Genomic DNA, 15,822 nt, shown 5'->3' with positions numbered 1-15,822 from the left:
CGATGGGCCAAATGGCCTCCTTCTGTGCTGTAACCATTCTATGATTCTATTTGCTGTTCCTGCAGCTGGAGCTCTGATTGCTTCTTCCCTCTGCTGCTGCTGATCCTCCTTCTCTTCCACGTGCCAGAGCAGAATTGCCAGAAAGTCCTCCATCAAGAAAATAGTCTGTCGCCAGAAGCCCCATAAGAGTTCAGGATGTTGTACAGCCATTATAAGCACTTTGAAATGGTCTACGTAGCAAAAAATCCGCAACGTAATAGAAGCAAAATGTCTCCCAAATACTTCCAGTGTTTTACCTGAGAGCAGCTGAGAATTCCTTTATATACAGCTGGAAACAGCCACCCACTGATTTGTGCTGAAGGTTTGTTGACAGGAACTTATTGAAGTAATACAGGCAGAGACAAAAATTGCACTGGGAGTCTTGACAATACCATTAGACTCTGATCTGGATATAATCAATAGGCCTGTGCCTATTCCAGTGGGAACTTCCACCACCTAAATGGAGATCCACCTGAAAATCAGAAAATGCAGACAACTAGTCAACAATTCTGTGTCCCACATGATTTTCATCTTGCTACTCCCCACATTTTAGGTGTAAACAGGGCATAGCAAAATGAAAATCGTCCCCAGTAACTAATTGGCATTTGTAAGTAATACACTTTTTTGAAATTTGTTTATCCTGTGTAGATAACATCATAAAACTGGATTTGTTGTGGGAAACAAGGAAAAGAAAGAAAGACTTGCATTTTTATAGCGCCTTTCATGTCTCAAAGCGCTTTACAGCCAATGAAGTACTTTTGGAGTGCAGTCACTGTTGTAATGAGGGAAATGCAGCAGCCAACCTGTGCACAGCAACTCCCACAAATTGCAATGTGATAATGATCAGTTAATCTGTTTTTTGTTATGTTGATTGAGGGATAAATATTGGCCAGGATACCAGGGATAACTTCCCTGCTCTTCTTCGAAATAGTGCTGTGGTATCTTTTACGTTCACCGGAGAGAGCAGACGCGGTCTCGGTTTAACTTGTCATCTGTAAGATGACACCTCTGACTCCCTCATCATGGTTTTTGAGTGTCAACCTAGATTTATGTGCTCAAGTTCCTGGAGTGGGACTTGAACTCACAACCTTCTGACTCAGAGGCAAGGGTGCTACGCACTGAGCCACCGCTGACACTTTAAGGGGAAAAATAGATAATGCTGGAAATGTATCACAAGTCAGTGAACATTTGAAAGAGAAAGATCAGTTAATGTTTTGGGTTTGGATCCTTCATTAGAACTCAAAAAATTATACCAGTCTTTGCTTCCTAAAATAAAGTGGTGACTGAGATAAAGAATTCAATGAAACCAAAGCAGCTACAGTGCAGATTGAGCTGATGCTGCCAGAGAGTTCCAATATTTCTTTTTCAGATGCTAACCTGCTATGCAGTTCCAATAATTTCTTTTTTAACTAGTTTTGGGAAGTAGATTCTGTTAAATTTGATTGGGTCAAGCTCCCCCAATGGGAGAGCAAGATTAATCACAATTCCTCCTCCTGACTGTTATCCAGTGATCTGCTAATGGAAAGTGCCTGTCTTGAGATAGGATCAAGTGCACTGCTCGGTTTAACTTGTCATCCGTATAGCCTGCTCTATGTAGACTTATTTATTAAAAATAACCATGTGGATAAAATGTAACACCTGGTGCAGCACTGAGATATACAGGCCAGGACATGCCAGGCTTGATTCCTGGTCAGTGCTAAATGAACTGATCTCAGATGAAGCAACAGATGGATGCTACAATTGACCTTGGTGCTCTGGGCTAGTAAGGAGATGAAATACACCAGAACATCTATTTAAAAAAAAATTAACAACGTGCTAACAAAATCACAATTTCATTATCAGGTTATTAATTACAGAGAAAAATAGTATTCTTAAATTTTTTATTGAAGCACACTTTCAAGTTTTTGATATCATCAGATTAAAATGTCGCACTATTGCTCATACCAGAACATATAATGTTACTAATGTTACCGGGTCATTAGTCCAGGTCCTTGGATTACTAATCCAGTAACATAACCACTATGCTACTGTACCCCTCCTGGCTTTTGTACTCTATGCTTCTATTTATAAAACCTAGGATCCCATATGCTTTACTAAATGCTTTGTTAACCTGTCCTGCCACCTTCAAGCACCCCCAAATCTCTCTGTTCTTGCACCCCCTTGAAAAAAAATGTACCATTTAGTGTGTGTGGTCTGTCTTCATTCTTCCTAACAAAATCTATCACCACACATTTCTCGGCATTTAATTTCATCTGCCATGGTCCGTCCATTCCACCAGCCTTTCTCTGGCTTCTTGAAATCTTTCGCTATCTTCCTCATTGTTTACAACACTTCCAAGTTTCATGTCATTTCCAAATTTCAAAATTGTGCCCTGTATCCCCAAGTCCAAGTCATTAATGTATATCAAAAACAGCAGTGGTCCTAGTACTGAACCTTGCGGAACAGCACTGTATACCTCCATCCAGTTCGAAAAACAGCTATTCACCACAACTCTTTGGGCCCGAACTTGGTGGACTTACCGCCTGCTGCCACCGAGTTTTTTGGGGGGTCTCCCCTCGGTGCCAGTTTCCTCTAGGCCTCCTGCTGGCGGGAGGGGAGGACTGCTAGGAACCGCCCGCTGACATCCGCTAGCGCGCAAAGCACGAAAGTGTTCTCCCGCCCGCCGAGCTGCCAGATTCCTCTGGGCGGGTGTCAGTGGCAGCAGGGGGAAGGACCGCTGTGTGGAGGCAGGTCTAACCCTAACGGTAAGTATGAAGACCTGCAGAAAAAGGTTAGTAAACTTCTTTTTAAATTTTTTAAAAAAAAGTGATCCAGGTGGATGGGGTCCCCGAAGGTTTTCCAGTGTTTTTTTTTGTGTAAATTTTTATTTTTATGTGTTTCCCCTGTCATGTATTCAGCTATCATTGTAACCCATGTATAAGCTGACCTAAGTTGAGAACATTGACCACAAGGGGGTGAACTTGTGGGAGACACTCCTAACCTGGCCTCTCAGGTATAAAAGGGGAAGCTTCACCCACCTTCATCACTTGAGGTCTTGGTAATAAAGGTAACTGGTCACAGAGTGACCTTCTCTCAAGTGTGGGCCTCGTGTGCATTTATACTGTATAGTAAGAACATATTACCCCCTCCTTGGGCCCGACTCGATCCTCGGCGGCACTTTGGCGAGAATTGCATTTGCCGCCGAGATTGTTAGCTTCCTCCCGCTGCCACCCACATTCAGGGCGTAAGTCATTTTCTTGCCGCCGGGCGGTCTTTGCAGATCTTTTTGAGGAATCTCCCTGCAAAAGTACTGCCACGTCTCTTGGCGGTCCTTTGGGCAGACCTTAGCTTTGACCAAGTTAGGGCCCTTTGTTTTCTATCCTTTAGCCAATTTTGTACTCGTGCTGCTATTACCCCTTTTATCCCATGGGCTTCAATTTTGGTAACAAGCCGAGTATGTGGTACTTTATCAATCACCATTTGAAAGACCATAAAAACAGCATCAACTGCAATGCCCTCATCCACCTCATCAAACAACTCAGTCTAGTTAGTCATGCACGATTTGCCCTTAACAAATCCATGTTGGCTCTCCTTTAGTCCATGCTTGTCCACGTGGCTGAAAATTTTCTCCCGGATTGTTTATTAAAGCTTCCCCACCACCGACGTTAAACTGTCTGGCCTGTAATTGCCAGGTTTATCCTTCTCCCCTTTTTTGAACAAGGGTGTAACATTTGCAATCCTCCAGTCCTTTGGCATAATTTCAGCCAGGGCAGCATGTAAGGTGCTACAATTGGTCTTGGTGTCTCTGAGTTAGGCCAGGGAGAAATCAGCCACAGTTGTTGCTCCTGATTGGTATCCTATGACCCCCATCTGGAGCGAGTGTCTGTGTGCAAGTTTGTCTGACTGATTATGTGACTTGCATATGAAAAATTGCCACTCGGGCAAGATACCAGACTGCTGGTCCATGCTGGACCATAACCTAATAAATAGCAGCCTTCAGGGGAGATGATAACAGTGGAAAATTAGAGATTTGATCATTGTTAGGCACATTCATTTCGCATCAAATTGAATATTAGATTTCATCTTTAAAATCTGTTTCATTTCAGAGACAATAGTCAACAATGAAATTACAAATGGCAATCTTAGAAATGAGCTCAAGGAAAAGGTCATGTACGTCCTTCTTAGGAATCACAGTCACCACACAAAAAAGTCCAGAATGCAGAACATGGTCGATCTAGCAAGGAGAATGTCCTTATCAAGTAAGTCATTTCTTTAAGTCATTCTGTGCTAGTCTTTTCCCTCTCTGTTTCCATTTGTAGTTTATGTTTCTCCTTTCATTTTAGGTCCTCTGCAGCTTCCATCGCCTGTCTGACAGGGCAGCCAACCAACTTACTGCCATCTCTCTGCCAGTGCTGCCCCAAGCAGCCCTGATTACACAGAGAAGGTTGAGGTTGTTTTTCGTTCCAACTCTGGCCTTTTTTCCTCATTTCCCAGTGGCACTAACATATTTTAGTGCACGGTTAAATGGGCACTGCCAGCTTCTCGCACCTTCACTAAGTGGCTGTGAGAATGGATCTTGAAGATTTAAATGATTTCCCTCCCTTTGAGAAAACACTAGCTTGTGCTTGGCATTTTCCTGATGGTGTGGCAAAGATCACAGACAGGAATTCTGCGGCTCAACTGTACTGCCAATAGATAATTTGGCATGAGTAACTAAAACTCAAAGACTGGTGTTTACCTAGAATGTAATTTTTTAAAAACCAATTGCATTATTACTGAATTTGCAGTGCTCATACCATCTCAGTTCCATCCTGCTACTTCTCACTCCCACAATTCCTCATTTAATTATGACGTTGCATAGTATGGGCTATTTGACATGACTCTAGCTGATAGCCAGTACAACTGTGCAGGACTGAAAATTCAGCTGTTCCTGCCACAGTTTCCTGTCCTCAGAATTGCTTTGCAGTGCTCCACCTAGTGAACCAGTTGAGAATGTGCTCCATTGGGACACCAGAGAGCAAATATCAGCATTGCTTATATCCTGTTTAACTACACAGTTGCCAAACTGGCATGATTCCTAAGTTCATTGTTTTTTTGAAAACAAAAGTCTGATTTGATTTATAAATTTGATTTAAGCAGTTCTCCCACCATTATAAACAGGACTATATACAGTACAATTTAAATTGCTTTGCTGAATCAAAACTGGCATGGTAACTCAGAGGCACTATAGTATGATACCATTCTGTTGAGAGTAGAGTAACAACAGCATAATTCATCATATTGTTACATACATAAGGAATCCTTTATGCACGCAAGATGGAATAATATTGTTAAAGAACTCAGTTTTGTGGTCTCCAATGGCTCAACTAGTTGAGAATATGACTGCCTGAACCATATAGACCAGAAAAATCACAGGTTTTATTCCCAGTAACTGTTCAGCTAAATGATGTCAGCTGAGATCACCATATGGTTGCTAAGAATGGCCTCAGTGATCCTGGGTAATTTTTTTGGGGTGCCCAGCCCTTTAGAAGGCAGTGCAGTCCATTCAAATTTCCACACAGGTCATTTTTCCATTGTGAAGCCAACAATTGGCCTGTGCAGGACCTCCAGAGCACTGCATGGCTGCACAGCTTAAAGGAAACATTGCTCCTGGATTACGATTTCACTCCAGATCACCATCTAGCTGGAAATGTGTATGTGGAGGAGAGGATTGGACTTGGCTGAGATGTTCTCATCAGTAGAATTAGCCTGCTGACACTAACTGTCTAGGCTCACATATGACGAATGGTTATTTGGACAAGGTACCGGAGTTATCTTGAACAGGCTTCTAGAACAGGCACACGGATGGCAATGGTTTTACCACACAGACTTCAAGAAGAAGGCCCACCTTCTCAAGGGCACAGGTAATGGACAATAAATGGCAGCCTTGCCAACAATGCCTATATCTTGAGAATTAATAATAGAAAAAAGTATTCCAGCAAGGAATAAATGTCTTAAGGAGAAAAACTAGTGGAGAATGGAGGAAGAAAGTAAAATGCCACTTAAAAAGGGAATGGTTTTGTTTTGTTCACATCTGTTTTTTAGTCATCTATGTGCACTTAAACTCCACATTGAACTGGACTTTTGAACAAATATAGATGTAGCTAAAGTACTTCAGTTTGGTTCTAATTTTGAGTTCTAGAATCCCCAACCGGAGAAAAGAGTTTCTCTCTAATTACCCTATCTGTTCCCCTTAATATCGTGAAAACTTCAATCAGATCACCTCTTAACCATCTAAATTCTAGGGAATACAAACCTAATTTGTGTAATCACTCCTCGTATATTTACATAATGATTTCACACAATTATGAGAACAGATGGGAAACTACCCTTCAGGTGTGCAATCATACACTTTTGGTGGTAAGAACATAAGAAAAATTAAGAATGAGAAAAGGCTACTCAGCTCATTAAAAATGTCCCTTTAATATTTCAACTCACCCAGCCTAGCATACAACTACTTCCAAGAGCAAGGCAGGTAGCTAGCACTGGTATAGGCAGGCTGGATTAAATTGCCTCCTTTTGTGCCTCCTTTTTTTCAATTCCACTGCTTTATCTGGTAACTCATTCCAAACATTAATAAGCTTTTGAGTGAACATATTTTCCTAAAATTTGTTTTACATTGACTTTTCATTCATTTAAAATTGTGTTCTCTTTTTCTTTTGGCCTAATTTAAAACAATACTCTGGGATTACCTTACTTATGACATGCAATATTTTATATACGTTGGTGAGGTGTCTGCTTAACTGTCTTTAAATGCTGAAGAGTTTAAACATCCCTAATTTTCCTTATCCCCTTCACACTAGAGGTAATTTTTGTTGATGATCTCTGCAGCCTCTCCTTTGTTTTGAGCGGTGACCAAAATTGTGTTTGGTTTTCCAAGTGAGATTGGACTAGTATATCATCATACACCAGCATAATCGCTGCGCAAATTGGACACCATTGTTCTGGCTATGTATCCAAATGTGCTATTTGTGTTTTAATTGTTTTTCCTGAGAAATATACACAAACAACGTTCACATTTAGGGAGGGAGAGGAACAGAACAGTTACTATTTTTGATATGCTGCCAGTGGAATACAACAGCAATAATGGTAGTGCATGTTCTTTGTCCTGATGTTACCCTTGTGCTGCTGCATTGAAGATATTATGCCACGATTTCCCATGATTCATAAGACAGCTACAATATTCCAGAACGGAATCTTTGCTCAATTGTACAGTAAATCTGTACTGTGAGTATCAGAAGATGCTATCTTGACTTACCATAGGAGCATAGGAACAGGAGTAGACCATTCAGCCCCTGAGTCTGTTACATCATTCAATGAGATCATGGCGATCTGCGACCTAACTCCATATACCTGCCTTTGGCCCATATCCTTTAATAACTTTGGTTAACAGAAAGCTATCAATCTCTGATTTAAATGAACAATTGATCTAGCAGTAGTTGCCGTTTGCGGATGAGAGTTCCAAACTTCTACCACCCTTTGTGTGTAGAAGTGTTTCCTGATTTCACTCCGAAAAGGTCTGATTCTAATTTTCAGACTGTGCCCCCAGTCCTTGAATCCCCAACCAATGGAAAGAGTTTCTCTCTATCTACCCTATCTGTTCCCCTTAATATCATGAAAACTTCAATCAGATCACCCCATAATTGTCTAAATTCTAGGGAATACAACCTTAATTTGTGTAATCTCTCCTTGTAACTTAACCCTTGAAGCCCGGGTATCAATCTGGTAAATCTACGCTGCACTCCCTCCAAGGCCAATATATCCTTCCTAAAATGTGGTGCTTAGAACTGTTCACAGTACTCCAGGGTTTTGTATAGCTGCAGTATAACCTCTCTACCCCCTTGTGTTCTAGTCCTCTAGATATAAAGGCCAGCATTCCATTAGCCTTTTTGATTATTTTCTGTACCTGTTCAGGACATTTTAATGAATGTTTGACTATTTCTCTCTGATAATCCTTCAACATAGAATCATAGAAATTTACAGCATGGAAGGAGGCCATTGTGTCCGTGTCGGCTGACAGCTATCCAGACAATCCCACATTCCAGCTCTTGGTCCGTAGCCTTGTAGGTTACAGCACTTCAAGTGCATATCCAAGCACTTTTTAAATGTGCAAGGGTCTCTGCCTCTACCATCCTTTCAGGCAATGACCCCCACCATCTTATGGGTGAAAACATTTCCCCCAAATCCCCTCTAAACCTCCTACCAATTAACTTAAATCTATGCCCCCTGGTTGTTGACCTCTCTGCTAAGAGAAATAGGTCCTTCCTATCCACTCTATCTAGGCCCCCCATAATTTTATACACTCAATAAGGTCTCCCCTCAATCTCCTCTGTTCCAAAGGAAGCAACCCCAGCGTATGCAATCTTTCCTTATAGCTAAAATTCTCCAGTCTAGGCAACATTCTCGTAAATCTCCTCTGTACCCTCTCCAGCGCAATCACATCTTTCCTGGAATGTGGTGACCTGAACTGCACGCAGTACTCTAGCTGTGGCCTAACTAGTGTTTTATGCAGTTGAAAGCATAACCTCCCTGCTTTCGTATTCTATGCCTCGGCTCATAAAGGCAAGTATGCCTTCTTAACCACCTTACCTACCTAGCCTGCTACCTTCAGGGATCTGTGGACATGCACTCCAAGGTCCCTCTGTTCCTCTACACTTCTCAGTGTCCTACCATTTATTGTGTATTCCTTTACATTGTTAGCCCTCCCCAAATGCATTACCTCACACTTCTCTGGATTGAATTCCATTTGGCACTATTCTGCCCATCTGACCAGTTCGTTGATATCTTCCTGCAGTATTCATTATCAACTACACAGCCGATTTTTGTATCATCTGCAAACCTATTAATCATACCCCCTACATTCAAGTCTAAATCATTGACTTTAATAATGTGGTAAGAATTTCATGTATTTACAAATTAAGTATAAAGTGAATTCTATATATCTGAACAACAGTGGATATATCATTCAATGTTGACCAACAGATAACATTTTTGCACTGTTGCTTACAAGATCACTATTGGTGTCTCTGTTACTGTCAAATAAATTGTTTAGTTAGACCTCGTGTCAGTCAGAAATGTCGTCAGAATGTTTCCAGAATTGATAAACAAATATAAAGTATATTTTGGCAAAATATTTTACTTTTCTCTGCAGATAAATCTGCTCCCTTGAATTATAACACAACTACAGGCTTCACCAATGAAATCTCAGCAAAACCTCTCCAGGAACAGGTAAGTGTATAGTTATAGTTCAAATTACAATGGAGTCAAGTTTCCTCATCAGCTCTTGCTTTCACAAACCAGTTTCAGTGGAGAGTATGAATATTTTGGAGATTCTAAGCAATTATTTACTTTGTGAATAAATCAACATATTTAATCCATAAAATATAGCTGATTTTAATTATTGTTTTTTTAATAATATAACATTTATATAATGGTTAGAAAATTAAATATTGTGACCACCTATTGGCTTGCTGGGTAAGAGCATCTGTGATATCATGTTGTTACATTCAGAACAGGAAGACCCAGGAGAGAGGATTGGAGGAAATGCTTCGAAGCTGCAACACAGAAACAGGCCATTTCGCCCAACCACTCCTTGTTGGTGTTTATCTTCCACATGAGCAAATAGTTCGAATCACATTCACCAACTTTGCTCCCATTTCCCTTTGTCTCCTTTTCCTTCATCCAACTATCCAATCTAATCTTGAACGTTGACATTGTTTCAGCCTCAACCATTAAGCCTGGAAGTATATTCCACAGCTTCACAACTCTGTGTGAAGAGGTTTCTCTTGTCCTCTGTTCTAAATCTTTTACATTTAATCTTGTATCTATGGCACTGGACACAGTCATTCTATCGATCCTATCGGATCCTTTCATAATGTTAAACACTTCTATCATATCGCCCTCTAATCTGCTTTGTTCTAACAAAAAACAAACAAACCAGTTTTTTATATTCCATCGTATTTGTATTTCTTCATACCAGTCAGCATCCTAGTGAATATGTGTTATACCATCTCTAAAGCCTCAATATCCTTCTTGTATCATGGTGCCTAATCCTGTACACAGTACTCTATCTGAGGTCTTGTTACATTTTATACAGGCTCATCATTACCACTTAGCTTTTATCTTCACTACCTCTTGTGATAAAGCCTAGAATTCCGTTAGCTTTCTTTACAGCCTTATCAACCTGAGTAAATATTCCAAACACTTGTCTCGAGGTGATAAAAGTTAAATGCTCCAGAAGGAAAAATAAATGACAGGCCTTTTCGATGATTTTGATTGCAACGGCACCATGCACGTTCAGCCAATAAGCACTGCATTGAGGTGAGAGTGACTGCCCTCGATATCAAGGCAGCATTTAACCAAGTGTGGCATCAAGAAGTCCTAGTAAAACTGAAGTCAATGGGAATCAGGGGAAAAACTCTCCACTGGCTGGAGTCATATCTAACACAATGGAAGATGATTGTGATGGTTGGAGGTCAATCATCACAGCCTCAGGATATCGTTGCAGGAGTTCCGCACAGCAGTCCTAGGCCCAACCATCTTCAGCTGCTTCATCAATGACCTTCCCTCCAACATAAGGTCAGAAGTAAGGATGTTCGCTGATGACTGTAGTGTTCAGTGCCATTCGCAACTCCTCAGATAATGAAGCAGTCCATGCCCGCATGCAGCAAGACCTGGATGACACTCAGGCTTGGGCTGATAAATGGCAAGTAACATTCATAGAAACATAGAAACAGAGAAACATAGAAAATAGGTGCAGGAGCAGGCCATTCAGCCCTTCTAGCCTGCACCGCCATTCAATGAGTTCATGGCTGAACATGAAACCTCAGTACCCCCTTCCTGCTTTCTCGCCATACCCTTGATCTCCCGAGTAGTAAGGACTTCATCTAACTCACTTTTGAATATATTTAGTGAATTGGCCTCAACTACTTTCTGTGGTAGAGAATTCCACAGGTTCACCACTCTCTGGGTGAAGAAGTTTCTCCTCATCTCGGTCCTAAATGGCTTCCCCCTTATCCTTAGACTGTGACCCCTGGTTCTGGACTTCCCCAACATTGGGAACATTCTTCCTGCATCGAACCTGTCTAAACCCGTCAGAATTTTAAACGTTTCTATGAGGTCCCCTCTCATTCTTCTGAACTCCAGTGAATACAAGCCCAGTTGATCCAGTCTTTCTTGATAGGTCAGTCCCACCATCCCGGGAATCAGTCTGGTGAATCTTCGCTGCACTCCCTCAATAGCAAGAATGTCCTTCCTCAAGTTAGGAGACCAAAACTGTACACAATACTCCAGGTGTGGCCTCACCAAGGCCCTGTACAACTGTAGCAACATCTCCCTGCCCCTGTACTCAAATCCCCTCGCTATGAAGGCCAACATGCCATTTGCTTTCTTAACCACCTGCTGTACCTGCATGCCAACCTTCAATGACTGATGTACCATGACACCCAGGTCTCGTTGCAACTTCCCTTTTCCTAATGTGTCACCATTCAGATAATAGTCTGTCTCTCTGTTTTTACCACCAAAGTGGATAACCTCACATTTATCCACATTATACTTCATCTGCCATGCATTTGCCCACTCACCTAACCTATCCAAGTCACTCTGCAGCCTCATTGCATCCTCCTCGCAGCTAACACTGCCACCCAACTTAGTGTCATCCGCAAATTTGGAGATACTACATTTAATCCCCTCATCTAAATCATTAATGTACAATGTAAACAGCTGGGGCCCCAGCACAGAACCTTGCGGTACCCCACTAGTCACTGCCTGCCATTCTGAAAAGTACCCATTTACTCCTACTCTTTGCTTCCTGTCTGACAACCAGTTCTCAATCCACGTCAGCACACTACCCCCAATCCCATGTGCTTTAACTTTGCACATTAATCTCTTGTGTGGGACCTTGTCGAAAGCCTTCTGAAAGTCCAAATATACCACATCAACTGGTTCTCCTTTGTCCACTTTACTGGAAAGCCTCAAAAAATTCCAGAAGATTTGTCAAGCATGATTTCCCTTTCACAAATCCATGCTGACTTGGACCTATCATGTCACCATTTTCCAAATGCGCTGCTATGACATCCTTAATAATTGATTCCATCATTTTACCCACTACTGAGGTCAGGCTGACAGGTCTATAATTCCCTGTTTTCTCTCTCCCTCCTTTTTTAAAAAGTGGGGTTACATTGGCTATCCTCCACTCGATACGAACTGATCCAGAGTCAATGGAATGTTGGAAAATGACTGTCAATGCATCCGCTATTTCCAAGGCCACCTCCTTATGTACTCTGGGATGCAGTCCATCAGGCCCTGGGGATTTATCGGCCTTCAATCCCATCAATTTCCCCAACACAATTTCCCGACTAATAAAGATTTCCCGCAGTTCCTCCTCCTTACTAGACCCTCTGACCCCTTTTATATCCGGAAGGTTGTTTGTGTCCTCCTTAGTGAATACTGAACCAAAGTACTTGTTCAATTGGTCTGCCATTTCTTTGTTCCCCGTTATGACTTCCCCTGATTCTGACTGCAGGGGACCTACATTTGTCTTTACTAACCTTTTTCTCTTGACATACCTATAGAAACTTTCGCAATCCGCCTTAATGTTCCCTGCAAGCTTCTTCTCGTACTCCATTTTCCCTGCCCTAATCAAACCCTTTGTCCTCCTCTGCTGAGTTCTAAATTTCTCCCAGTCCCCAGGTTCGCTGCTATTTCTGGCCAATTTGTATGCCACTTCCTTGGCTTTAATACTATCCCTGATTTCCCTTGATAGCCACGGTTGAGCCACCTTCCCTTTTTTATTTTTACGCCAGACAGGAATGTACAATTGTTGTAATTCATCCATGCGGTCTCTAAATGTCTGCCATTGCCCATCCACAGTCAACCCCTTAAGTATCATTCGCCAATCTATCCTAGCCAATTCACGCCTCATACCTTCAAAGTTACCCTTCTTTAAGTTCTGGACCATGGTCTCTGAATTAACTGTTTCATTCTCCATCCTAATGCAGAATTCCACCATATTATGGTCACTCTTCCCCAAGGGGCCTCGCACAATGAGATTGCTAATTAATCCCCTCTCATTACACAACACCCAGTCTAAGATGGCCTCCCCCCTAGTTGGTTCCTCGACATATTGGTCTAGAAAACCATCCCTTATGCACTCCAGGAAATCCTCCTCCACCGTATTGCTTCCAGTTTGGCTAGCCCAATCTATGTGCATATTAAAGTCACCCATTATAACTGCTGCACCTTTATTGCACGCACCCCTAATTTCCTGTTTGATGCCCTCCCCAACATCACTACTACTGTTTGGAGGTCTGTACACAACTCCCACTAACGTTTTTTGCCCTTTGGTGTTCTGCAGCTCTACCCATATAGATTCCACATCATCCAAGCTAATGTCTTTCCTAACTATTGCATTAATCTCCTCTTTAACCAGCAATGCTATGCCACCTCCTTTTCCTTTTATTCTATCCTTCCTGAATGTTGAATACCCCTGGATGTTGAGTTCCCAGCCCTGATCATCCTGGAGCCACGTCTCCGTAATCCCAATCACATCATATCTGTTAACATCTATTTGCACAGTTAATTCATCCACCTTATTGCGGATACTCCTTGCATTCAGACACAAAGCCTTCAGGCTTGTTTTTTTAACACCCTTTGTCCTTTTAGAATTTTGCTGTACAGTGGCCCTTTTTGTTCTTTGCCTTGGGTTTCTCTGCCCTCCACTTTTCCTCATCTCCTTTCTGTCTTTTGCTTTTGCCTCCTTTTTGTCTCCCTCTGTCTCCCTGCATTGGTTCCCATCCCCCTGCCATATTAGTTTAACTCCTCCCCAACAGCACTAGCAAACACTCCCCCTAGGACATTGGTTCCGGTCCTGCCCAGGTGCAGACCGTCCGGTTTGTACTGGTCCCACCTCCCCCAGAACCGGTTCCAATGCCCCAGGAATTTGAATCCCTCCCTGCTGCACCACTGCTCAAGCCACGTATTCATCTGCGCTATCGTGCGATTCCTACTCTGACTAGCATGTGGCACTGGTAGTAATCCCGAGATTACTACTTTTGAGGTCCTACTTTTTAATTTAGCTCCTAGCTCGTTAAATTAGTTTCCTAGGACCTCATTCCTTTTTTTTACCTATGTCGTTGGTACCAATGTGCACCATGACAACTGGCTGTTCTCCCTCCCATTTCAGAATGTCCTGCACCCGCTCCGAGACATCCTTGACCCTTGCACCAGGGAGGCAACATACCATCCTGGACTCTCGATTGCGGCCGCAGAAACGCCTATCTATTCCCCTCACCATTGAATCCCCTATCACTATCGCGCTCCCACTCTTTTTCCTGCCCTCCTGTGCAGCAGAGCCAGCCACGGTGCCATGAACTTGGCTGCTGCTGCCCTCCCCTGATGAGTCATCCCCCCCAACAGTACTCAAAGCGGTGTATCTGTTTTGCAGGGGGATGACCACAGGGGACCCCTGCACTACCTTCCTTGCACTGCTCTTCCTGCTGGTCTTCCATTCCCTATCTGGCTGTGGACCCTTCTCCTGCGGTAAGACCAACTCACTACACGTGATACTCACGTCATTCTCAGCATCGTGGATGCTCCAGAGTGAATCCACCCTCAGCTCCAATTCCGCAACGCGGACCGTCAGGAGCTCGAGGCGGATACACTTCTCACACACGTAGTCCTCAGGGACACCGGATGTGTCCCTGAGTTCCCACATGGTACAGGAGGAGCATATCACGTGACCGAGCTCTCCTGCCATGCCTTAACCCTTAGATACCCTTAAATTGGTAATAACAATGTTACAGTTCACTTACTGATATAAAAAATAAAAAGAAAAGCTAGTCACCAATCACCAGCCAATCACTTACCCCATTGGCTGTGACGTCACCTTTTGATTCCTTTCTACTTCTATTTTGCTTTCTCTCCCTCTGTAGCTGCACCGGTATGCCTTTATTGGCCGCTCCGACACTGCTCCCGCCTCTCACCAACTGCCGCTGGCTCTCGAGGTCCCGCTGGGCCTTTATAGGCCGCTCCGACACTGCTCCCGCCTCTCACCAACTGCCGCTGGCTCTCGATCTCCTGATGGGCCTTTTATAGGCTGCTCCCGTCTCTTACCAACTGCCGCTGGCTCTCGATCTCCCGCTGGGCCTTTTATAGGCTGCTCCCGCCTCTCACCAACTGCCGCTGGCTCTCGATCTCCCGCTGGACCTTTATAGGCCGCTCCCGCCTCTCACCAACTGCTGCTGGCTCTCGAGCTCCCGCTGGGCCTTTTATAGGCTGCTCCCGCCTCTGACCAACTGCCGCTGGCTCTCGATCTCCCGCTGGGCCTTTTATAGGCTGCTCCCGCCTCTGACCAACTGCCGCTGGCTCTCGATCTCCCGCTGGGCCTTTTATAGGCTGCTCCCGCCTCTCACCAACTGCCGCTGGCTCTCGATCTCCCGCTGGGCCTTTTATAGGCTGCTCCCGCCTCTGACCAACTGCCGCTGGCTCTCGATCTTTCGCTGGGCCTTTTATAGGCCGCTCCTGCCTCTCACCAACTGCCACAAAAGTGCCAGGCAATGACTATCTCCAACAAGCAAGAGTCTAACCACCATCAATGGCATTACCATCGCTGAATCCCCCAGCATCAACATCCTGGGGATCACCATTGACCAGCCACATTAATGCTGTGGCAACAAGAGCAGGTCAGAGGCTGGGTATTCTGTGGCAAGTGTCTCACCTCCTGACTTCCCAAAGCCTTTCTACCATCTACAAGGCACAAGTCAGGAG

At 43.4% G+C, this 15,822-nt stretch overlaps 1 protein-coding gene across 1 annotated transcript in view; it reads left to right on the top strand.

Moving 5' to 3' along the window:
* LOC139262455 (electrogenic sodium bicarbonate cotransporter 1-like) overlaps window positions 1–15,822 on the top strand; it is a 152,336-nt gene that overhangs the window by 18,776 nt on the left and 117,738 nt on the right. The window contains exons 3-4 of the mRNA XM_070877641.1: window positions 4,125–4,277; window positions 9,209–9,285. Of these exons, the coding sequence (XP_070733742.1) occupies window positions 4,125–4,277; window positions 9,209–9,285 (230 nt within the window). The remainder of the gene's footprint in view (window positions 1–4,124; window positions 4,278–9,208; window positions 9,286–15,822) is intronic.

Source organism: Pristiophorus japonicus, chromosome 4 (genome assembly GCF_044704955.1).
Source record: "Pristiophorus japonicus isolate sPriJap1 chromosome 4, sPriJap1.hap1, whole genome shotgun sequence".
In the NCBI taxonomy this organism is placed as follows: domain Eukaryota; kingdom Metazoa; phylum Chordata; class Chondrichthyes; family Pristiophoridae; genus Pristiophorus; species Pristiophorus japonicus.
Note: the sequence above shows the minus strand (reverse complement) of the source record. Positions and strands in the feature narration are given on the sequence as shown.